Genomic DNA, 25,858 nt, shown 5'->3' on the forward strand with positions numbered 1-25,858 from the left:
TCTTTTCTCTGTCCCTTCGAAGGCAGTGACTAAAGTTCACTTTTAGAGCAGTTTTATATTTACAGGAAGATGAGCAGAAATTACAGTACATCCCTATATGCTCCTTCTTCCCACCCGTTTCCTGTATCATTATCACTATTAATAATGTTGCTATTATTATAATAATTATTATTTGCAGTGCTGGTGGTGGACCTACAAATGAGCTCCAGCCTTATTATTCACATCTCTCATTAATGTAGTTTATTTGTTAGAACTGGTGAGCCTGTGCTAATAAGCGACAGTCTTCCACAGCAGCAAAAGAGTAACCAGTATGGCAAGCTACACCCATATTTGGTTAAAAATGAGGAAAGGCAATCCAACAACAATTTCTTAGTAGACTTATTTGATTTTAAGCACTTTCAAACTTGTTTTGGACAACGGGAGCATCCCTAGATGTCACCGGAGAAAGTAGCTTCCAGAAAGAACTGTTGCAAATGATAGTGTTGGATATATTTATCCAAATACATTGCATTAATGTAGTTTATATGTTGTAACTGGTGAGCCTGTGCTAATAAGTGACGCTTTCCACAGCAACAAAAGAGTAATCAATACAGCAGCTATGCCCATATTTGGCTACAAATGAGGAAAGGCAATGGTTACGTTACAAGTCTATAATCTCAGTGCTTCAGAGGCTGGCACAGGAGGACCACAAGTCCTAAGAAAGCTTGAGCTATGTAGTAAAACCTTATCCCTAAAACGACCAACCTGAAGACAAATCAGGAAACCAAAACCACCAACAATCAAAAGGAACCAACCGTTCAGCAGCATTAAACAACCCAAACCAGAAAACCAAAACTAAGAAAACAAAATCCAAACTAAACCAAAAAATGGTATGCAGTGTTCCTTACTCGAAGAATCTGTCACACACTAGTTTTCCTATAATGTGCTGTTTACTATCTGCTTGTTCTTAGTAATAAGTCTCTTTAGATTATTTGCAACCCGTTTGCTTTCATTCTTTAAACCCTGACTTAATCTTCTCTCTCCTGTAAAACTGCCAGTTATATGGATGCAGCTAATGCTTTGGAGGAGGAGTCTAAACTGGGATTACGTCGCTTTGAAGTTTGTGACAACGTTGACCTGGAAACGATTTTGATGGAATATGAGAGCTATTATTTTGTAAAGTTCCAAAAGTACCCCAAAATGATCAAGAAGGCACCAGACACAGGTATATTGCTTGTGCTAGAAATGAGGCTCTATCCCATTGTTAAGAATGGTGTTTTAGGTGGCCCACATCTGTAATCCCAGTATCGGGGAGGTGAGGGTCTGAAGATCAAAAGTTGGTTACCAACTTGGCCTATCTCTCCCCCAGCAGAAGGTGTTCCCAGGTACCTGGTTAGATGGTTCCCTTCCATGCCTAGGGGAGTAGACCAGAAAGACCTGGAGCCGATCTCAGACCCAGAACTGACCATTCAAACATGAAGGCCTAGACTTTTGACATCGTCTAGTCTTGTTGGCATTTGTTAGAGGAATGTGTTTCAGGTAATGAAAGCAGAGCCCCAGTGTATTGCAGGTGCTCCTCAGAAGACTAGCATCAACTTCTGCAGTGATGGAAAGGGCTGTTAGAGGACGATAAATAACAAAAGACTCTTTCTTGTTAGGAAGACCTATTATCTATCTTGAAAATAACATGGAAATGAGTACTGGTGAAGCTAATAGCTCATGTATAGATAATGAAATGCTTTTGAAAGCATCAATCCAGATGGTAATCAATAGAATGCAAGGACCCAATATAGGTCAGCAGTCAAGGAGGCTGGCTAGAGGGAGGATCTAAAGCCAAGGTCCTAGGGTTTGTAGGAACATTGACTTAGAAGTACGTAAGTAGGGGAAGTAATTAGAAACCAAGGGAGACCATTGTCCTGTTTACAAGGCACTTGTTAAGCCACAGAGTTTAACATTTCATGTAGGGACCAGGAAACTGAGAGGAGCATTGATTAAAAATAGCCAGGGCCAAATCTACAGTTGGAAGAGGTCTACAATTTTAATTTTTCTTTTGTCTGAGCTCTCTTCCAGTGAAGGACTGAGAACTCAGTTCATTTGGCTGGTTGTGTGAGCTGGGCACTGGCTTGTGACACAGAGAGGCAAGCCTTGTTCCTAACAAGGACTGACTCTAGGTGGCCTGTTCTCATCTAGCTTGGCACTCATTTTCTCCTGTGACACTAGACACAGTGTCTTAGTTCTAAAGGTCAGTTAGCAGAATTTGACTCTGTAAATGTTCCTGTCAGACTCATGTGATCCTGGAGTAATATGTGACCCAGAAAAACAGCAGCAAGTTCATGAAAACTCAGTGGAATGGCAGCCATACAGCCAGCCTGTTGTAGGTCCTGCCCCACAGGTGGGATCTGTGGCACATTTGCTAACGGAGGCCTGGGGGGTCTTTGTCTGTGTGGCTCAAAATGCCTGAGAAGCTGCGACTTCCTTCTGTGCTCTGGTCCCTTCACTTCTCGTTAGGATATCTAGCTGTTTGTGGTCCAAAAGGATGAAACAGAAAATGTAAGAACACTGAAAGAAAGTGTACATGAATGTTTGCGTGCTCTCTCTTAAGATATATTTCTTCCCTTTCCCTCAATGTTTTCCCCCCACAGGAGAAAAAAATTTACCGTCAAGAAGTGGAGGGAAAAGCAGAAGGTAAAGTGATTCATCTTGACCAATTTAACTCTTATTTATTTATTTATTTATTTGAGACAGGGTGTCTCTACATACCCCTCGGTTTCCTGGAACTCCTTATGTAGACCAGGCTGGCCTCGAACTCACAGAGATCCACCTGCTTTTGCTTCCTGGGTGCTGGGATTACAGGCTTGCACTAACATGCCAAGCCTGAACAGTCTGTGGGCTCTCTTCCCTGAAGTGCCACTCCATGGAGGTCTCCAGCAATGCCAGACTATGGCCATGTGACCTTGGAGTGCCCCTCTTGTCACTACTGTTCAAACTTAAAGCCAGTGTCTTTCTCCCAGGTCACTGCAATTATGTTTGGTAATATTCTGTCTTTCTTGTCCACGTGGCTTGGAACATCTGAATCTTTAAGGTTAAAAGATTGACAACCAGTACCTACCACCGATTGGGCAGCAGGGAATGGAGGTTTTTGGCAGTGCAAAAAAGCGAAAAGCTAAGGGGTGGGTGAAAGTGTGATTCTGGAAGGAACTATACTGTACACCCATTTAGGCTGTGGAAAAACAAAAATCTTAGAATGTGCCTGGAAAAGAAAACTTATATTGATGTAAGCGATTTAGGTCTTGAGAAGTGTGCATTCTGAATGCCCCACCAAGTGCTTCAGTTTTGTGGAGTATCCAGCCAGAGAAAGAAGGACCCAGAGACCTCACCAGAGCCCCTTGGATCACCTGTAACAGTGGCTAGATGGACCCCATGCTTTCTCAGAACACTGACTCCAGCGCTCTCCTGCCTGAGGGTGCCACTGCTCTGCACTGCCCTTTAGGAACTGTTTCATTGATTTGATGGAGGTGCTATTGCTTAACTTATAGTTTGCGTAAAGCTAGTCAGTCTCTGGTGAAAAATAATAACAGCTTGTTGCCACAATCGTGAGAGCTTCTGCAAGGCTAACTTTGGAACGTACTCAGGTCTGATTGCATTCAGGCATTCACTCATGCCTGCTCTGTGCTGGGGTACATCACCTGGGTGATACTTGGTGAATGAACACTAGGCAGCAGCATATAAAAGGAAAGGGAGTGAGGTTGTGTGTGTAGCCACTTGGGCTTTCCCTAGTTCTTCTGAGTTGATGTCTATATATGGCAAGCACAAAGGCTGAACACCATATGGGAAGTCAGGAAAATGAACCAGGAAAGCAACGGAAGTGTTTCTGGGCACTTTGGGCTTTTTTTTTTTTTTTTTTTTAAGATAGTTATTTTTACTTATGTGTCTGAATGTTTTCACTGCATGTATGTGCGCCACATCTGTGCAGTGCCCACAGAGTCCAGAAGAGGGCACTAGATCTCCTGCAACTAGAGTTACAAGCAGTATAGATTTCCCCCAACGTGGGTGTATGACCTGAACTCAGGTTCTGAGATCGACAAGTGCTCTTAGTCACTGGGCCCCCTTTCCAACTGTGCTGGGTGCAGTTTTCTGCTGAGATAGTTGCTTAGTGACAGGGTGTGTCATCAGGTTGGCTACCGGTCATCCAATTGTTCTTTCCTGATTTTGTGCCTCACACCAGAGATTGTTCCAAGTTACAGAGCTGATGATGATCCAAAGGAGGAGAGCTGTCTAGTGAGACAAGTGACAGAATTGGGGTTCAAAGGCTTGAAAAACTGTTGGATGGGCCTAAGATGATGGAATAAGGTTCAGGCTCTAGCCAGTAGCTTCCCCACAGCAAAAATAGAGACCTGGAAATGATTAACAGAAGCACACTCTGCCTGAGTTAACACTGCTGAAGGGAAGTGTGATTTCTGATGTCGTCTCAGGCTTCATCAATAGGAAACACTACCCAAAAAGTAGGAGGCTACTTCATTCTAGTCTAAAGACAGGGGGCAAAGGGTAACTAACCAAGACAGGAAGGAGTCAGGATCCAGGAGACCTTAGCAGTGACTGGAACAACTAGGGATTCTGGCTGGAATACAGCACAGCCCTCTCCTGAAGTTCATGTCAGCTGCTTTTCTCACCACTGCAACCAGATACCCAACAAACAACAGAAAGCAGCATAGAGGAGGAGGGACTTATTTTTGGCTCAAAAGAATGTGGTCCTTTATGGCAGAGAAAGCATGGGGGCAGGAGAGGCTTGACCCGTGGCACTGGCCAGGAAGCAGGAAAAGGTCAATTGGCTTTCTGCTTTTTCTCTCTTTGTTAGTTCTAGAATCCCAGCCCATGGGCTTCTGCTGTCCACATTTAGCGTAGGTCTCTCCTTCCCAGGTAAACTTCACTGAAAACACCCTCTCAGGAATGCCCAGAGCTGTGCCTCATTAATGTCTTAGGCGGGTCTTTTCTTTTTTATTCATTTTATTTTTATTTTATGTGCATTGGTGTTTTGCCCATATGTATGTCCATGTGAGGGTGTTAGGTCCCCTGGAACTGGAGTTACAGACAGTTGTAAAGTGCCATGTGGGTGCTGGGAATTGAACTCAGGTCCTCTGGAAGAACAGTCAGTGCTCTTAGTCCCTGAGCCATCTCTCCAGTACCCAGGAGTTTCTTTTTTAAATGTATTTTTAGTTTATGCTTATGAGTGTTTTGGCTACATGTGTGTCTGTGCAGTACAGGTGTGAAATGCTTGCAGAAGTCAGAAGACACTGGAGTCACAGACAGGTAGGAGCTGGCACATGAGTGCTGGGGACCACACCTAGGTCACTGAGTCGTCTCTCCAGCCCCGACAGGTGCTTCTTAATCCAGTCAGGTTGATGATCAAAATCAACCCTCGCAAGAAAGAAGTAGTAGTTCTATATTCAGAAGAATTTTGTCATCATTAATGCTTTTGTCTTGACTCATATTGAAGCAAATTTTGTTGAGCATTTGCTGTTAGTGGGAAATCAAAATTGGAAAACAAAGTTCTGGTTCTCTGACAGACCCAAATGGATATTAAGACGTGTATGTTTGTGTGTGTGTGTGTCTGTGTGAGTGTGTGTGTGTGTGTTTGTGAGAGAGAGAGAGAGAGAGAGAAAAATCTATAACTTCATTCAAATCAACTTTATTAGTACAGTTTTCATGTATAAATGCTTAGTATTCATTTCATAATTATTTCATTTTTTGTGCCAGCAGAAGGCCTGAAAGACAGATTTTCTTATCTCAGAGATGACAAAAAGATGGTCAATGTCCATTTCCCATGAGTTTGCCTGTAGAGTGTGGACACTGGTGGTATTGTTGACATGGGTTGTCTTCATGTTAGAGATGAACAACTTTTCTTTTTCACAATGAACTGGAACTGAGGCAGAAGCTGTCTGAGATGATTTAGAACATAGGCGTCCTTCTAGTGAACCTCCTACAGATACTCTGCAAACAGCTGAGGGAACCGAGCAACTTAAGACATGGGAACTCATGTTGGCCTCCTAAGGAGGTCCTGCTCATCTCTGACATTGTTTTCCATTGCAAAATGCAAACATCCCAATACCATTTTATGTGTTTGTTTGTGTGTGTGTGTGTGTGTGTGTGTGTGTGTGTACTGAAGAAGATGTATTGAACAAATTAGTCCTGCCCTTGTAGTGATGTGTAGCACATGTACTCAAATGCTTGTGTTGTGACTATCGTGCACAGCCTGCCAGCTGACTCCCTTTATCCCTTCCTGTACTACAAACCCCATCTTTACGAGAGTTAGCTACTTTTATGAGTGCAGCCCTTCGCCTCCCCGCCTCGCCACCCCATTTGTTTTTCTGGAAATGAGCTATACTCATGAGAAATCGTTTTGCAGAGATGACTGACATATGATAGTAGATATGGATGAAGTTTTGCTGTCATTACATAAACCCTCCCCCCCAATACTTTATATTTGTGTGTGTTTGGGTGTGGTTGGTTACCTGTAAAGGCCAGAAGAGGGGAGCTGAAGTTGTGGGCTGCGTGATGCAGGTGTTAAGAACTGAACCCAGGTCCTCTGGAAGAGCAGCATGTGATATTAACCACTGAGACATCTCTCTAGCCTAGAAGCCCCCTTTTTGATGTTTACTATGTACAACAGGCTAAGAGATATTTTACCTAGAGAAAGTATATTCAGTGAGCTGGGCTACAACTTAGACAGATCCCTGAATCTTCCGACATTTCCTAACAGTAGAAGTATACAGTAGAAGGACTGTATACTCCCTCCACCCCGACATTTTCCCTGGTCTGAGGTGGGTGGGAGATGTTAAATGGTTAAAATACTTTTCTGAAGGTTTTTGTTCCTTCCTTAGGGTGACAAATGACAATTGTAAAAATCTTCCCAAGATATATCAGCAGAAGTCACGACCCAAAACTTCATCAGTGAAGACAGGGGACACCAAAGCTGTCAAGGAGCATCCTAAACAGGTGGAGATGACTGCTTCATGTCAGTAATATCATACTTGGCTGATAAATGGCCTCAAGAAAAATGTGCCATTTCTTTGTGGGATTTTTAGGTTTTCTGTTTACAAATTGCTGTATGATTTAATTGTAGAGGTCCCTGAACACTGGTGACATTTTAGTGTACTGGAACAAAAAATGCATAATTCCCGGTTTTCCAGCTCCTTCTCTAGTTTTAGCTCAGAGTGAGGGGACTGGAAGTTGTTGGGCTGCCTGGTAAGATTCTCACAGCTGAGAGAAGTGCAGAAAGCAGGTCTTCCCACCCCAAGCGTGTCTCCGGGCTCCACGGAGTGGTCCAGGGATAATTTGAGGTGCAACTGGGCCTTGGCATCTCCATCTGGGCATCTGCAGAGCACACAGGGTTAGTCCTTACCCCGCACCTCAACACTAGACTTCCTAGAAGGGAGGGCAGCGACGAGAAGTAAGTTCAGCAGATGGGGGAGCTCAGTGGCTCCTGCCTCAGGAGAACTACATCCAGAACCTTCCCATCTAGGACAAAACAGTTCAGGTTTTAATGAGAACCAACCAGTGGAAACTCAGAAAAAGTGAGTCCTGAAGACTAGTAGGATGGAAAAAAATAATCATGGAACTCCATGTGTTTGAAGAGGGTTAGTGGGTGTGTCCAGGGCAGATGGTGGGGTGGGGCAGGTGAGTTCCACAGGAGGTTGGGTGATTCTGCTGAATCCCTGGACTCGGTCAGCCTTGGCCAGAGGAGAAAAAGAGAAGCCAGTGAGTGGAGATGGGCTGAGTATAGGAATTTTTCCATGGGAAGGACTGCTTAGAACCCATGGCCTGGAGTCTTCTCAGCCTTTGGGGATAACTCCTTTCTCATGGCACAGAGATATAGTTTATGGTCCAGTGAATCTGAACAAAATTGGCCAGATAACCATTATACAGAAGTGGTAGCCAGTATTAGGCTTGGTGTGTGGGATGGGCAGTCAGAGCCAGGGTCTCAGCTGCTTGCACAGCTAGCTTCTCACAGCCTTCTTTCTCCAGGAGAGTGTCAGTGACACTCAACCAGAGAACTCTGAGTTTGGCCTAAACATATCAAAAATTCATAAAGATGTCCCAGAGGAAAAGGCCCACCCTCGAAGAGTAAGTAGAACTTGGGTCATAGGGTGGAAAGGGGAGTTTGTTTCTCTAGAAAAAAAGGAAAGTGAAACACACTGTTTTCACCAAACATGAAGGTGAAGACAAAAGCATCAAAAGTTGGCTGTGAGGTAAGATGAGAGGAATATCCCATAAGGCTCAGAAGCCCAGAATGTGATTCTGCTCACTCTCTCCATTCTGGATGGGTGATCTAGATCTCCTCATTTGCAAATGGAAGTGTTCAGAAGACAGAGGGTTCTGTGTCCCTTTCAGCTTAAGAATTCTGTGATTAGCTGTGGTGGAATTTGGTGCTAGAGTGTTTGTCCGCCATTCACAAAACTGAATTAGTTCCCTGGCATCAGAAATGGCTAAGACAACACAAAGAGTCCTACGATGACCACCACAAACACTGGCATGATGCATTACTTACTGAGCCATGGTCCTGTGCTTGTCTGTTTTCGGCCAAGAGGAGTGGTTTGGTGCCCCTCTGCTTGGAAGCATGGCTCCAGACTTAATGGAAGTTATTTGTGAACCAGGAAAGGTTCATTTAGGGTTGATCCTGTGCTTAACATATTTCTGCTCTCCTCCTCTTCCTCCTCCTCCTTTCTCCTTCTTCCTCTTTTCTTCTTCTTTCTCTTCCATCTTGTTTTTCTTTTTTTTCTTCTTTCTTTGTCTTCCCTTCTTCCCTCCCTCCCTCCCTCCCTCCCTTCCTTTCTTTCTTTCTTTCTTTCTTTTTTGAGTTCACTATATAGAGCAGGCTGGCCTCAAACTCACAAGAGATCCACCTGCTTCTGCCTCCTGGGTTCTGGGATTAAAGTTTGCACTGTCAGCTATTTCTGCCTTTTTCTGATGAACTCAGGTCTGGCTTTGTAAAGAATAGTTTCTTCAGGAGAAAAGCCCCAGATGGATAGGATGTAACACCAGGTAGGGGTACTGGACCCTTTGTCAAGGAGGAGCATTGTTTCTGTTGAGCGACCCTCCAGATTGTTCTTCCTTAACTCCTTTCCTTCAGTCAGGTTGTTGAACCATGGGCTGCTGGTTTAGTGTCACTTGCTCTGTCCACACACTGATTGCTGTGGTGTGTGCAGGAAGGGCTCCCAGGCCCACTGACCCTGCACAGTGCAGGGAGCTGCCTTCCTGGCTGCACTGGCTTCCTGGCAGGCCCCAGCGAAATGACTGCTGCCAGAGATGATACATTTGCCTCCCACTGGAAAACGGTCCCTTGTTAGTCCTCACTGCCTCTGTCAAATTCTTACTCCCCTGTGGTGGACCTAGCAGTTTTGTGGCTTTAGTCTCTCGTGAATGCCTGACACTGAAAAAAACAGGTGCCACTGATCGAGTCACAAGGAAGGGACTATTTAACCCAGCAGTTAACCTCTGAAATAGTCTGGCTATAAATTCTATTTCCAGCAGAAATGCCTTTAGGGTAAAATGTACGTAGATTCCCTCCACATCCTGCCCCTAGATTTTTAAATGTTCATGGCCCGAGTGACACTGCCTAGGGGTTTTCCCCCAAGAGCGTCTCTTGGTCACCATGTTAAGGACTCTGGCTTTGGATTCTGGTGCCTTCTGAAAAATTTAAGAATATGTTGTTCTTTGGAGCACAGGCGTGGGTGTCCACAGTGGATAGGCTGTGGTCAAGCTGTTCACCAAGCCTCACAGGTTTTTTCTTTTTAATTTGTAAAATGGAAACCATGACACTCCCTGTTTTAAATGTGAGAAGGAGGGGCGAGCCTTCTCTCTTTACCTGTTACACTTGGTGAACACCGGTGATTAGAAACATGTCTTACCTGCTCTGCTGATTTCCTTTCCTGACTCTAAGGGAAACAGTATCAGGAGCATGGAAGAATATGGAAGTTACTCATTGGCTTGTGACCAGGGCCTGCCAGAGGCAACTTGAGGGAGAATTCGGCTCCCGGCTTCAGGGGAGTCCATCATTGCAGTCGGGGCATGGTGGGTGGCTTCTGACTCTGGTTGTGAGAGCTTGTAGTGGAACCTCCCTGGTGGCCAGCCAGGATGCAGAAAGCTGCACTTGAATCAGAGGTAAGCGTAACCTTCACAGGTTCACTACAGATGGTAGTGGCCAATATCTGCCAGGCAGGCACCACGTCCCAAAAGGTCTACAACCTCTGAAAAGAGTGCCACGAGTGCCACTTAGGAGAAAATACTCACATGTATGGCCCTTTGGAGGACATCTCAGAATCAAACATAATAGTGAATATCGGGGTTTGAGCCCTGGCCTCAGTCCTTTGTTATCTTGTGGCCCCGGGTGAATTGATTATTTCCTCTGGCTGCCCTCCACAGAAACAACATTAAAATGTCACCCACCACTATGGGACGTGATCCTCATGGGTTAAAACCTTGCCTGTTTTGTCCCAGGCCATCCTGACCTGAATGATGCATGTGAATTCAGTCAGCACACAGGAGCTCTCTCTGTCCATGACCTAGTGGTTTCTTCTGTGTGTAAATGTTTTAAAAGGGTGGGGTCAGACAGGGCAAGCAGCCTCGTAAGGAAGCAGATCAGTGTCAGCAACGCAAAATGCCTATACATTTTAGTCATCTAACTTCATCCTGAAGAATTAGTTTTCTTTTTTACTGAGTCCTGACTTTAACACATCGTCTTATTCAGCAATAGTTCAGCTTTCTCTTAAGACATGAGGTCTGCCTGACATACATATGTAGACACACAGCTACTAAAGCTACTCTGCTCTCATGTGTTTATGGCTTAAGTAACCAAGACTCCTTTTTAGGGCCAAATCATTGACTTCCGGGAGCTGCTCTCAGATGCTATCAAAGGAGCCACTAGTGACTTTGCCTTGAACACCTTTGAATGTAACCCGGACCCATCAGTAAGTGACCAAGACCTGCGCCTCTACTTTCAAGCTGCCCAAACCTAGTGGACCTTTTAGAAGTGTCGTTCTGAGTCCACAAAACTTTGAGATCTAGTTAAAGGTCATAGCAACCAGTGGCCATTTGTTTCGCCAAGATCCTGTTTTTCTACCTAAATTATGAAGCAGTTTTGTGATGCCAGCCTATCTGCTCCTCCCACCAGGAACGCTTGCTGAAACCTCTGAGTGCATTTATTGGCATGAACAGTGAGATGCGAGAATTGGCAGCGGTGGTGAGCCGGGTAAGATCTGCTATTCAATTCACAAATTTATGGAGGCAGACCAGGGCTCCTGGAGCATTGTGGGTTGCTTCTTTTATTAATAACAATAAATATGATCATTTATTTATAAAGTGCCCCCACTCGCAGAGGCACTCATATTGTTTAGAGGCACAATAATGCATGATAAATAAATTATAGAATCATAAAATTACAATAGAAAAAGCCCACCATCCTACTATAGGGGCCAAGAAAAGAGACAGCAAAAAAGATGCAGAAAGGAAGGGACAGGTGAAAGGCTTTCCAGCAGCCCAGAGCTGAGGAAGAAGGTTCTAAGAAAAGCAAGGCACACACGTGCATTTTGTTTAAAGAGTCTGGAAATGCAGGGGTATGGGAGTGTGGTGACCTTATACTCGGAAATTTCCATGAATGTAACAAGATTTGTAAGAAAGATTTTCACCACCAGGCTACAGATACTTCAAACTTGTAGCCTGGAACCTAAAGAGAGGGAAAATTAATGGCCAGTGAGACAGCCTTGAAATCAGTTGTCCTGTATTTGATTTCTAGAGCCTTCTCTTTCTAGCTATATGATTTTAGGCAAGATTCTTGATTACAGAAGACTTTCCTAATTTCCACTGATCTCAATTTAATTGAAGGCTGAAACTGAGGTAGGCTTAATAAGATGCTTAAAAGTTATCCAAGAAGTTCACAGCAGCTCAGAGTAACCAAGGGTAACTCTGTTTCTCTGTTCAGTCAGCAGATGTCCACTGCACAACCACAGCAGGCATACAGAGGACCTGCAGACAGAGGGGAGAGACTCAGGCCCAGGCCTTACCTCAAGGGACTCTGTTTGCATCAATGGTACAACCATTCAGAAAGCATGAAGAAAAGGATGTAGGAAAAACTGGAAGAGTAGAGGGAGCTGGAAGGTTTTTGGAATAAAGGTGGGATGGGGAGAGGGGCAGGGCTGTAGAGGAAGGTCTGTGAGCAGTGTCCAGGGAGGAGAATTGGCTAGAGAGATGAGAATGCCAGTATAGCATCACTCTGAGGGGATAGGTCATCATGTGTATTGATGGGTAGTTTGTTCAGTCAGGTAGATGATGGCAAATCAGTGGATAAGAGAGGCCAGCTATGAGGTTTGAACCAGTGAAGGAGGATAAAGATTAAAATGAGTCAGGATGCCTGAGGAAGGAAAGGATAGCACTTTGCATACCCACAACAAATCTGTCCCCTCTTTCCCGGTTTTGCAAAATGATAACATGATTGAAGTTCAAAGTAGAGCGTGGAAGTGACCCAAAAGGATTCCATACTACCAGAGGAAGCAGACATTCAAGTTCCTTCTTGAATGCTCAATGGTGAAGAGATCATTCCCTCACAAGGCATGCCCTAGTGAGCTGTGGCAGATAACCTTGGATGTATATAAGGAAGAACTTTGGGTTGGGAAATTAAGCACCACCTTGTTAAGCTCAGGGTCAACTCTAGACTTTGGAGAGATGGAACCATCTATGGATGGCTCAAATATCAGAGTCAATGGATCTTCGTTGTGTGCCAAGGTTTCCTAAGAAAGGCCTCAAAAAGAGATGTGTGTTCTCCCCAAGTTTTAAGAGGCTGGAATCATGTGTGATCTAATCCCTGTAATCCCAGTACTCGAGAGGACAAAGCAGGAAGATTCCTTCTGCATAGAGAAATCCAGGCCATGGTTACCGAGTGAGACACTGTCTCAAAACACACAACTTGGAAGACTGGGTCCTTTCTCCACCACCCCAGCCGAGAATGGATGACGTACAGAATGTGTGACCCAATCATTTTTATGAAATGCTTCTTATTATTAAAGTGGAACTCCTGCTGGAGGACCCTGGAGGGAGGAGAGGTAGATGAAGGACCATAACATCTTACGCCATTTTAAAAACATACTTTTATATTTCTAAAACATGTGTATATATCACTTGCTTAAAAAAAAGCAGATAAACAATTTCCAGACTTGTTTTTTAATTTTTTTTTTTTAGCTAGAATGACATAGGAAAAGACCTTTTAAAAAAAGTAATACTCTAGACATTGTTTGCCTGAAATAGCTCCTATCGAGAAAGGCCCCTGAGTGACTGTTCAGAGGCATCTTGTGAAATTGAAATTGGGAAACTGTAAATTAGTTATCAGTAAAAGCTACTTAATTGATTACCCCAGGGCAGTTGCTCCGGGACTCTGCTGTAAGAGGGAAACAGCACTTACTCGGTTGTTGGCCTCCCGGAATGTTGTAGAAGCAGTCGCTCCAGCTGGAAGCAGGGACTGCTCACTAGGGAAAAGGAAATGGGTTTCAGGGGAGCCAGGAACAGTATCTCCTTTATGTAACAAATTAAGAAAGCGTTTGCCAAATCATAAAGCTAGACAGACACCCAGCATAGGTGAGGATCTGCTTTTCACTAAAAATTAGTGTAATCTGAAGGTACTTCTTGACTGTGGTCATAAATCAGTGCAGGTTGCTATTGGCTGATAACAGGCTTAGCTCACTGTTAGATTCCCCCTCCTAAATATATACCTTCTTTAGGGGAAAATCACTGAATACTTTCATGCCATCTTTTTGGTGAACTGATCCCAGATTATAATGCATGCATAGATCTACATTATAATATTCACAAAACATTTTTTATTTATATTTTTTATTCACTTTACATCCTCCACCCCTCCCAGTCCTACTCTCTGCCTCCCCTTCTCTCTCCCCCTCCCCTTGAGCTCCCTTTCCCATATACCCCAGCTCATCAAGTTGCATCAGGACTGAGCATGTCCTCTTCCCCTGTGGCCTGGCAAGGCAGTCCCTACAGGGGAAAGGATAAAAAAGCTGGCAAGTGAGTCTGTGTCTGATGCAGTCCCCACTTCCCTTACTAGAGTCCCTACTTGAAGCCTAAGAGGCCCATCTGCTACATCTTTGTAGGAGGCCTAGGTCCAGATCATGCATGGTCCTTGGTAGATGTTTCACCTCCACAAGCTCCTCTGCACCCTGGATGGCTCTGTTTGTCTTCTTGTGGAGCTGCTGTCATCTCTAGGTCCTTTTGTCTTTCCTCCCACTTTCCCACAGGACTCGCTATGCACTGCCCAATGTCTGGCTGTGAGTCTCGGCATCTGCTTTGAAGCACTGCTGAGTAGCGCCTCTCAGAGGACAGCTCTGTCAGGCTCCTGAGCACTGCCGAATAGCGCCTCTCAGAGGACAGCTCTGTCAGGCTCCTGAGCACTGCCGAATAGTGCCTCTCAGAGGGCAGCTCTGTCAGGCTCCTGAGCACTGCCGAATAGCGCCTCTCAGAGGACAACTCTGTCAGGCTCCTGAGCACTGCCGAATAGCGCCTCTCAGAGGACAACGCTGTCAGGCTCCTGAGCACTGCCGAATAGCGCCTCTCAGAGGACAACTCTGTCAGGCTCCTGAGCACTGCCGAATAGCGCCTCTCAGAGGACAACTCTGTCAGGCTCCTGAGCACTGCCGAATAGCGCCTCTCAGAGGACAACTCTGTCAGGCTCCTGTCTGCAAGCTCAGCAGAGTATCACTCAGTGTCAGGGCTGGCCCTCTCCCATAGGGTGGGTCTTTGCTTGGGCATTCCCTCAATCTCTGCTCTATCTGTTCTCCTGAGTGAGGTAACTCGTGAAACGTTTTTTTTTTTATCACCAGCAACTTTATATACTATTAAGTCATGTGTTCTGTGCTGCAGTGTTATTTCATAAGTGGAGGAAAACATTAGTTTTAACAAAATAATCCAATGTACATTACAGGACATTTATCTCCATAATCCCAACATAAAGTGGAATGACATTATTGGACTGGATGCAGCCAAGCAGTTAGTCAAAGAAGCTGTTGTGTACCCAATAAGGGTAAGTATGAGGAGCCATGTTTCTTATCACTATCAACTGGGCAAGCTATGTCCAGAGGGAGGGCAAGGTGATTTATCTGTCCACAAGTCAGCCTTCTGACCCGGCCACACTTTGTTAGTGCTGGAGCATCAAGCCCAGTCTGTTCTGTACCACTTCAAATCCTTCTCCAGCTGCAGTTCTTGGAGAGGACTTGGTTAGGTTCCCAGCACCCACAGCAGGTGGCTCACACAGCCCATAACTCTAGGGCCAGGGGCTCCAGTGCCTTCTTCTGGTTTCCTCAGGCACTTGCATGTACTTGTGCATACAACACACATAAAATGAAAATAAATCTTTCTTAAAAAGCACATTCTAGGCTGGCCATGCTGGTTCATGGCTTTAATCCCAGCACCTGGGAGGCAGGTTGGCAGATTTCTGTGAGTTTGAGGCCAGCCTGGTCTACAAAACAAGTCCAGGTCAGCTAACGCTCTGTTACACAGAAAAACCCTGTCTCAAAAAACAAACAAACAAACATCACATTCTGTATTGGTTCGAAGGAAGTGTCTGCTGAGTGGTAACTGAGTATCCAAGACTGTTGTGGATATACAGTTTTTCAAGTGATGACCAGTTAGCTTGGCTCCCTAACAGTTGCTAGGATGAGAAGCCTCTTACCGTGCTGCTTTAGGTCCTCCCTCAGCCCTAACCCCAGTTCCCTTTAAGGTCTTTGCTTCCGTTGCTTATGAAGAGTAAACAGTTCCTACCAGAGCCATGGCCAACCACCTCCTCACCCCTCTTGAAGAGTCCTGCCCTTACTATTTGTCTACCTGTTTTGTGAGGAATGTAGAAACCAGTCAGAAGTAGGTAATGAGCCTTCTGACTCATGATGATTATAGCATACTGTTTGCTACCTAATAGACCAGCCCACTCAGGGCCTTAAAACAACCAACCACTAAAACAGATATTCATTTGTCCTTCTGTGGATGGGCACTTTGGGCTGGATCCAGCTAGGCTAGCTCATTGTTTCCACAGGGTACTTTTGCCTGCTCTGTTCCATGCCCAGGGCATCAGCCAGAGTGACTGGGAAGACTGGGTGAGAAGTGGGGAGAAACATGCAGCCAGGCTCATCCCGGACCTCCTCCTCCTGTAACAAGTAGGTCTAGGCTTGGTCACACGGTTCTTAGAAAGAGGAAAGAAAGATGAAGTCCTAACATGTGAGCTCTTACCTATCTCCACTTCCATTTGTTCATCTTATATTTTCAAACCACTTTTTATATTTCCCAGCATCCTATTAGGCAAGAATAGAGGGCCAGACCCAGATGTAGGTGGTGGAGAAACACTCTACCTTCTTTTGTTGGGAGCAGCTATGCAGAATTTGGGGCTAGCAACTATAATTTCTTAAGGCCAGGATTTCATACTCATTTAAAGACACCTACAGCTGTATTAGTGCCACTGACTCCATGAAGCTCTCAATTTGGGGGGTACTTTATTTAATTCTAAGGGAACAAAAACCATTAAATCAGAATATTTTTTAACCTCTTTTTTCTTCTGTTCAGATATGAGTAAGAAATATATTGGTATCAGAACTAAGAAATCATAGCACCAAATTTAGGAAGACTAGAACATTTCCTCAGCACTCTAGATATGTTATTTTCTTGTTATTCTAGGGAACAAACCCGTGGCCTTTCACATGTTGGCAATAGATGTACCACAGGGCTACACCCCCTTTTCTGGACATGTTATTTCCATGGTATTATGTATCCCATAAGCAACGGTAATAGGTTTGCCAACAGCACTAGAGAGACACAAAGAACAGGTAGTAATTTCACCAGTGTTTTCCTTTCCCCCGTCTTCTACCAGTCCTGTCCAGTTTTTAGAAGGTTTGAACTTGAGCTATGGAAGAGACTCAACTGAAATCTATGCACATCCTCTGGGAGTCAGTGTCCCCAGCCTCTACCGCAGGCTTTACCATTACCCCATATGGGCAACCCCCTTTTGACCTGGTTCTAGGATTCATCCTGCATTTATGTCTTCTTTACAGCTTTAAAAAGGAGCTAAATGCTCTACATAGAGAGCACAGAGGAAAAGGAAATTATATACATAAGAAGTAACTATCGCCACCGAGAAGAAAATAGCTGTATATACCTTTCTTTTCCTTAGTTATTTGTTTATTGCTTTTCAGAAGCCACAAAAAGTAAGTCAGATATTCTTGCCCACTGTGAAAAGGCCAGTGGGACAAAGAAGATATACATAGAGAAGCATGCTTTTAAAAAGTGGGCCTGAGTTGCAGGGTGGCTGTTTTGCTCCAACACTCCTGCCCTTCCTGCTAAGGCTGTGCAGGCTAGTATATTCATGCTCATCTTGTTCTTTGTTCTCAAAGTACCCACAGCTATTTACAGGAATTCTCTCCCCCTGGAAAGGACTGCTGCTTTACGGCCCTCCAGGTAAACACATCTTTCTGCTGAAGTCCTAGAAGTGAGTGTGCTGTGAATGTGCTACCCCTCTATCTCTGCCTGAGGACAGGGCGAAGGATGCCTGTGGGAGACTGGATTGTGCCTGTCAGTGATGCAAGGAGCAGAGGCACCTGCTCATGTTTATCTTCATGTGTCCCTAGGTACAGGGAAGACTTTACTGGCCAAAGCTGTGGCCACTGAATGTAAAACGACCTTCTTTAACATTTCTGCATCCACCATTGTCAGCAAGTGGAGAGGAGATTCAGAAAAACTTGTTCGGGTAGGAATTCTTTGTTTGTTTGTTTGGTTGGCTGGTTGGTTTTTCAAGACTGAGTTTCTCTGTGTAGCCTTGACTGTCCTGGACTCACTTTGTAGACCAGGCTGGCCTTGAACTCACAGAGATCCATCTGCCTCTGCCTCCCTAAGTGCTGAGTTCTGCACCTAGCTTCAGGCAGAAATTCTTAATATACTTAAAAGTCAGTTTTTCAGAATACCGGAGTACAACATTATGTTAGGGTTTGTTTTAATGTTCCACTTGGACTGTGACTACCAAAACCTAGGAAATGGATTTACTATTACATGTGGATGTTAATCATATTGCCGTCAGCAAAGCATGGACTTTCTTCTTTTGGAATTTTACCAACAGCCCTTTTTTTGATTCATGCAATTTAGGAATAAAAGCTAGAATAAAAGTCTCTAAAGTGGCCTCGTGTTTTCTGCACTCAAGAGACATTCATTATTAAGCGAGTACAGTATATCCAGTTAACGGTTAGTGCGAGGCTGCTGCTGTGTGCCAGACCACAGTACGCACTCTGTGGAGGAGCTGAGAGACTTAAAACTTAATTATTCTTTTGGATGTTCTGAGCAACTTTTCTTCCTCTACGCTCATTGCCTGCACAGTGTGTTCTCCTTGAAAGGCTGTTTCCATCTTCACAATATCTCATTCCTGACCCATGGCATCTCTTACACTATAGCATTTTGCTCTGTCTTCCTGTCACCTTAAGAGAACAGCTGCTTATGATGTACACCCCACCATCAAAGGGAAGCCGTGCCAGAAATCTTGTTAGACTGTTGCCTGCAATGGATGGACTGAGAAGTAATCAATACTAAGTGAATATAAAATACACTTTCTGAAAGGAAACTATCCTAAAATACTACCCTGGAATTATGGTCCCTCATAAAACTAATTTCCAAATGTTATAGACTGCTTAGAAGATATAATGGAATATTTTAAAAGGGTTGTTTTAAAAAAATAAAACCCTACCTATTATTTATTACTTTGACTGTTTATTTATTCATTCATTCATTTTCTGGGGATTAAATGTAGGCCTTATGCATGCCAGGCAAGTGCTGTTAACACTAAATTAGATCCTTATCCCCTGATAATGTTTTCAAGTTTTTTCAAATATTTAAGTTTTAATGAATTTTTATCACCTCTTCAACACTGTGTTTCTTTTCTGTTGTTATTTTATTTATTGTGGTGGTGGTGTTTTGTTACAAGGTCTTTTTATAGATGTAGCCCAGGCTGGCCTTGAACTCATGATCCCTCTACTAGGATTACCTTATTCTCCTAGGACTATAGGAATATATCACTGTGCTAACTCAGGTCATATCTAAAGGGACTCCTGTCTATCTGCTTCTACATGTGTGACTGCCAGGGGTTCTGGTTAACCTTAATCCAGAGGGATGAGATTCAATTAATTACAATCATTATCAGCCTAAAACTCTTTGTGATGTGTGCATTTAATTTCTGTGTGTTGAGTAACAATAACACAATTCACAAAAGATACTTTCCCCTGAATGGCATAATTCATGTCCTGTCATGAAAATTGTTTTGAACCATGAGCACAAGACATTGAAAAAATGCTCAAAGAAAGGAGTGTTCAAAAAAAGATAGCGGACTCCCTGGACAAACCTTAGATGGATATATTTAGATATATCATGAATATCCTCAACAGAGAGGAAGATGAAATGGTTTCTTGTTTAGTCCTGAGTAGCTAGAAACACCAGATCACAAGAATACTCCCGTCTCTGTGAGCATTTTTAAATTTTTCTGCTTAAGTATTATTTTGTCAGAATTCTAGGAGCAAGGCAATGATTCCTCCCCCAATTTTCCATTTCTTAAGAAACTAGCTTTTTGAGAAATGCATGAAAGCATATATTTTGACTTGGAGTATATGAACGCCTGTCCTTTTGTTCACATGGCAGGTGCTTTACTGACTCAGCCATCTCCCAGGCCCCTAATTTAAGCATTTGACAAGTGACTTTAGAAGATACTTATATTTCTTTTTTTCTTATGAGACATACATTTTAATTTAAACATTTGAAAAATATTCAAGAAGAAACTGGAGACCTCTGCTGGTCTTGAAGGATCTCATCTTAGTTCCTTCTAGAAGTCACTTTTTTTCTTGTTTTTGAGAGCTGGGAAGATCCTCACCTGGAGGGATTTAGTCATTCTGTCAGCTCCTTCCTGTGAAGGATGCTAGAGAAAGCAAACCCTTTAGGATCTTCCCCTAAACCAGAAAAGCGCTTTCTCCCATTTGCTTCTCTTTCTCTTCCAATTATGGAGTTATTTATAGGGAACCTTTGGGCTGTGAACCTCCCTCCTCTCCTCATGCTCCTGCCTCTTAGGAGTTGAACATTACTGAATAGTTGAGTGGTCTCTTTAGCAAATGCGTACACCTGTTGATGGTTACATCTGCCTCCCCTTATGATTTAACTTCCTCCAAGTGCCTCTGGGCATTTTTGACTAATGCTTCTAGAAGCACTTAGCATAGTTCCCTTTATTCTCTGGGAATGGAAACTCAGTGATTTGAGCAATATGGAGATCTGAACCCAAAGCACAATTAGTTCTTCCTGAGTCTTGTAAATTCCTTTATTTCCTGAAGGAAAGAGTCCTGGTCTCCTACATTTGTGTGAGCTCCTTAAAACTGTGCATAGCTCAGTTTTAAGGAAATGAAATATGGTTCTAATCTCCTCTTCTTCATTGGACAGATTGCTGCTATTGTAATCACCTTTAACATCAGGTATTATTGGGCTTCTCTTTCTGTGACAATGAAGAAAAATTCTAATTGGCTGGTCTCCTCTGTATCAGGGAGGGGTTACTGATAAGTACCCCAGAATTGCCCTGTTGCATGACTTTTTCTGGGGAGGTGTGAACAAATGTGTATCCCCCCAGATAAGGTAGAAAATGGATAATATACTAAATAAATGATTGTTCTCAAGTCTAGCTTACTCAGCCAGTGTGTTTATTGGAGCATAGATAAGTGGTCATAGAAGTGAAAGTATCTGTATCTTCATCACCAAAAAGCCCATTCTACATAGATTCATGGAAGCTGCATGTATGCTGTTCCCTGAACACCTTGCAGAAAGCTCCACCAATCACAGAGTCTAATCTCAGACCAGTTGCTTATGCTTTTACAAGAATGGGCATTAGCCTTGTGAATCTTGTATTTCAGGAGCTCTCTGAGCCATTTAAGTTCCCTTGAGTCCATGAGTCTTGTAAGTTCTCTTCACTCCCCTATCCTGTAAATTCCCTTTACTCTCTGGGCCTTGTAAATCTTTTATTCCCTGAGCCTTTGAAATTCCTTATATACCTTGAGACTTGTAAGTTCTCTTTACTTCCTAAGCGTAATAAATTTCCTTTATTCTCTGAGCCTTGTAAGCCCCCTTTACTTCTTAAGCCTTGTAAATTCCCATTATTCCCTGAGCCTCATAAATTCCCTTTGTTCCCTTAGCCTTGTAAGTTCTGTTTACTTCCTGAGTCTTGTAAATTCCTTTATTTCCTGAAGTTTGTAAGTTTCCTTTATTTCCTGAGTCTCTTTAGCTTCCTCCCTTTTTTCCAGGAAGGAATAAATGAAAGGAAATTGTTACACCATCCTTCTCTCAGTTTACAAGAAGGATCCAGGTTTTATGAATCAGGATTCTGTGAAGGGGAAACAATGACACATCACCTTAGACTCACCATATCCTGAGTCATGGGGAAAGTAAGGGAGTGCCTCCTCAGTGTCAGGGAGGCCTCAGAGGGATATTCTGCTGCTGCTGCTCCTGAAAGCCATGCACTAGCTTCTCCCCTCTTATTTAGCCTGTGATGCTTGTCTAACACTAAATGACACAGAGAATAAATCTCCCATGGCAACAAAAAATCTCTTTTCCAATCTCTGCTGCATTCTCCAATCAACAGTTAGGAGTTGGATATGGTGCTCAAGAGATGAGTTGTAGGACTCAGAAAGATTTAGGTCTTATGCTGTTCACCACCACTATCTCTCCCTATCGAGTTTGTTATTTTGTTTTTATGTCTGTTCTTTTGCTGGCTGCTTTCTTGTTCTTATTCAGTCTATAATATTTTACTCTGGAACAGAACATCTTGTTCCATCAAGAATTGCTTTTGAGAATCAGATCCTCTAGTATTGGGAGGTAGGGTAGGAGGATCATCGTGAGTTCACCTGCCAACCTGAGCTCTATTTTGAGTTCCAGTCCAGCTTAAGCAATCTCAAAACAACAATAAAAACCCAGTAATGATAACAAACAAACAAAAGAGAAAATTTACAAAGAACCAGATCCTAGCAGGCAGTGTTGAGGTGGGGTGAGGGCCCTGTGGAATCATGTGGAGAACAGAAAAGAACATTTTCAGCTTGTTTTCCAGGACTGTCCTTTTCCTGCACTTTTACCTTCTGAGAATAATCCTAGTGTCCCCAGAGACGAAAGGGGTAAGCCACTACATGGTCCTATAAATTCTAAGGACGTTGTGTCCACATGGACCATGTTTCTGGCGGGGTGTCTCCAGGGGTTAACTAGGCAACCAAAAGCTTGGGAACTGATTTTTATCTTCGGTTCTCACATTTATCATTAGTAACCTTGAACTAGGCACCTACTCTCTCTGGCGGTAATTTTGACAGATGATAAATGGAAAAAACCAGACCCATCCAAACCCCTAGTGTAGAATTAGAGAAATAACGGTGGTGGCTATAAAGCTGCCCCCGAGTACTGTGTGCAAAGGGTGCATATTAGTTCAGCAGCTCTAAACTTCTAATCTGGGAGCATTTGAGGACTAAAGTTCAAGTACATGACCCCCTTTGTTTTTCCCTACTCAGGTGCTATTTGAACTTGCCCGCTATCATGCCCCCTCCACGATCTTCCTGGATGAACTGGAATCTGTGATGAGTCAGAGAGGCATGGCTCCCGGGTAACAGACAGGTTTTTTGTTTGTTTATTTGTATGTGTGTGTGATCATTTTCCCCCTCTTAGTAAGTATATGTGATGGTCAGAAGTCCACCCACATTTACCAGCAGTAGGAGCCTATTAATACGCCCACAAATTTTCTGCAGACACATGGAAAAGTCTTTAAATTAGATTCTGTTAACTGATTGAAATGGTTCTTATAAGGGGAGGAACTACCCTCCTCCTTTCCCCTCCCCACAGAGTGGCTGTCAGGGCTGAAGGTCAACCAGCCACAGGATCGCAGGCTGCCATGCCAGCCAGAGGGCTGCCTGTGGGGAGTGGGGCTCGCCCGTGAAGCCATAGGGTGGGCTGTTTCTGCATTTCATTCTCTGGAGACGGTCCTTCAGGCCAAGGGAACCAGTGGTTCATTGACATCTGTCACAAGCATTCTTTCTAAAGATTAAGTGTCAGAAAATGTCCCCAGCAGGAAGCAGGACCTCTGTGTTATTAAGGCTTTTGGGTTATACTTGCAGAAGGCCAAGTAGGGTTGCTTGCTTGCCTGTTTGCTTGGTTTTGTGAATGTATGTGTCATGTGTGTGCACATGTGTGTGCTGGTACATGTAACACATGTGTTCATGTGTGTATGTGTGTCAGTGTATGTCACATGTGGTATGTGTGGACATATGTATGTGCTGGTGCATGTAACATTTGTGTTCATGTGTCGTATTTGTGTATCTGTATATGTATGTGTCTGTGTGTGTGTCTGTGTGTTTGAGTCTGTGTGTCCATCTGTATGTGTATATATGTGTATTGTATTCTGAATGTGTGTATGTATTTGGTGTGTATATGAGTATGTGTATATATGTGTATGTAAGTGCATATATGAGTGTGTATATGTGTGTGTATGTGTGAGTGTTTATGTGTGGGTATGTGTGTATATGTGTGTATATGTGTGTGAGTGTGTGCGAGTGTGTGTGTGTGTGAGTGTGTGTGTGTGTGAGTGTGTATATGTGTGTGTGCACATGTCTGCCTCTATATGGATCTGGATCAGGATGCAGGGCCTCATGCTCCCACAGCAGCAGTTTGCCAGCAGGGCCGTCCCTTCAACCCCCGTTTTGTAAGCTTTTAAATTTATTTTATAATATTTTTATTGATTGTTTGAGAATTTCATACAGTATATTTTGAACACATTAGCCCCCAATTACTCCCTTTAATTTCTCCAGATCCTCCTGCCCCTGACTTCATGTATTCTTTAAAATAATGATAATTTGTTTAAGAACTCACGGCTGATTTGTGTGACTGTGTACTTCTGAGTGCGGGGCCGTCTGCTGGAGCACAGTCAACTCACCAGAAGCCATGTCCTTAAGGAAAACTGGCGTTCTCTCCCCTGGAAGCCATCAACTGCCCCTGCTCCTCAGTTAGGGATAGGGGTGAACTCCTTCCACTCCATGCTGGAATGCTCATTACCCTGACTTTGTGCAGGTCTGGTGTGGCCATTCACAGCTGCTGTGAGTTCGCAGCTGTAGAGGTCCAGCCATGTCCAAAGGATGCTGTCTCACTCAGTCCTCCCTGACCTCCGGCTCTTACAGTCCTACTCTGTCTTCTGAAATTGTCCCTGAGCCTTAGGGAGGTAAGGGTGTGATACAGATTTGTTCCAGTGGTGGCTGAACACGCCATAGGCACCTTGACCAGTTTGAATTTCTGCATTAACTGCGATCTACTGCACAAAGGAACTTCTTGATAAAGCATAGGAGCACCACTGATCTATAGAGAGGGTTATGAATTGACAGGGCAGTTTTACCCTATGTCCAGTTAGCAAAATGATAGTAGTAGGTTTGCCCCTGGGGCCTGTGCACTCCCCAACCTTGGGTTATTAGCTAGATTTGCAGTTAAATCCAGTCAGAAAGCAGTTGATCACCCCCATAACATCCATGTGACAGTCATATTGCCATACCAGTTGTTACTGCAGTTTACAGGACTCACAGCTGGATAAGACTGTTGACTCCCAAGCTGGGCATAGTGGCACACACCTTAAATCCCAGGCCTCAGCAGGCAGAGGTAGGTGGATCTTTCTAAGTTTAAGGCCAGGCTGGTCAACACAGAGAATTCCAGGACAGCCAGCGAAACATAGTGAGACCTTGTCTTGAAAAACAAGACAACAGTGGCCATCTGTTGACTCCCATCCGCCCCCAGCACCCTGCAAAGTACCCTGTGGTGGTGTTACCTAGTAGGTCAGCACCAGCGTGACTTCTCAGTGTCCTTCCTAAAGACAGTGTGCTGTCTTTAGGAACAGGCTCTTACAGTCAAGTTCTGGCCAGCAATAAGGACAAGCAGCAATAACCTGCATTGTTTTGCGGGTCTCCAGGATCCCTCTGACTAACAACAGAGGAGAGAGAGGACACTTTGGGGCTTTTTATTTGAGATCCTATGGATGGGTTCTGGGATGAATATAATTCCCTGTGAAGGGTAACTCTAGTTATGCTTTTATATGAATATGTGTGTGTGTATGTGTGTGTATGAAACATAAAATAGTGGGTTTCCATATTATAGTAGCTTTCTCAAAGATCCTTAGAGTTCTCATGTATCCTCGACTGGCTTTGAACTCAATGATAGCTTAGGGTACTCTTAAACTTTTGATTCTCCTGCTTCTACTTCCCAAGTGTGTGAGTATAGGTGTGATTATACAGTGCTGAAGACTGAACCCAGGGCTTTGGATTTGCTAGGAAAGCATTCTGTCAACTTGACTGATCTGTAAAGATCAGTGATAATTTGTTATAGTTGGCACCTCTGGCTTGAAAAAAGAAAAACATGTGTCTGAAAAATCTCTCTGCAGCTGTATTTATTAATGACCTTTAATAGTCTTTATCAAGACAAAGCCAATGGTAATAAAAAGCAAAGAATTTGCTTCTTGGAAATATAAAATTACAATTAGAAAATAATTTGTGCAGTTTATACTCATTGGAAACCGTTTTTCCAGCAGGGAAACCGAAAGATGAGGATGCAGCCAAGATGGGCACAGGTCTCATTGAAACAGGACAGTGACCTGGCCATACTTGGCCTTGTGAGACCCAAGCTTCAGCCCTCTGCCTTGCTATACCAGCCTGGCAGGAGCAACCAGCTGCTCCCAAGCAGGAGGCCCCTGACTCCTCCAGCTGTCTCTCCCTCTGCAGACAGGCCCGTCTGACCTGCCTAACTCCGGTGGCAGCCTTCTGCCTGCCTT

The 25,858-nt window shown here is 43.8% G+C and overlaps 1 protein-coding gene across 1 annotated transcript in view; it reads left to right on the forward strand.

The window, feature by feature from the left end:
• The window catches only part of Katnal2 (katanin catalytic subunit A1 like 2), a 74,921-nt gene that overhangs the window by 31,714 nt on the left and 17,349 nt on the right, over positions 1–25,858 (forward strand). The window contains exons 3-12 of the mRNA XM_060377023.1: positions 1,038–1,204; positions 2,622–2,664; positions 6,858–6,972; positions 8,002–8,100; positions 10,845–10,943; positions 11,147–11,224; positions 14,954–15,052; positions 17,406–17,469; positions 17,640–17,758; positions 22,572–22,663. Coding sequence (XP_060233006.1) covers positions 1,038–1,204; positions 2,622–2,664; positions 6,858–6,972; positions 8,002–8,100; positions 10,845–10,943; positions 11,147–11,224; positions 14,954–15,052; positions 17,406–17,469; positions 17,640–17,758; positions 22,572–22,663 — 975 coding nt within the window. The remainder of the gene's footprint in view (positions 1–1,037; positions 1,205–2,621; positions 2,665–6,857; positions 6,973–8,001; positions 8,101–10,844; positions 10,944–11,146; positions 11,225–14,953; positions 15,053–17,405; positions 17,470–17,639; positions 17,759–22,571; positions 22,664–25,858) is intronic.

The sequence above is a fragment of the Meriones unguiculatus genome, chromosome 2, assembly GCF_030254825.1.
Source record: "Meriones unguiculatus strain TT.TT164.6M chromosome 2, Bangor_MerUng_6.1, whole genome shotgun sequence".
Lineage (NCBI taxonomy): Eukaryota > Metazoa > Chordata > Mammalia > Rodentia > Muridae > Meriones > Meriones unguiculatus.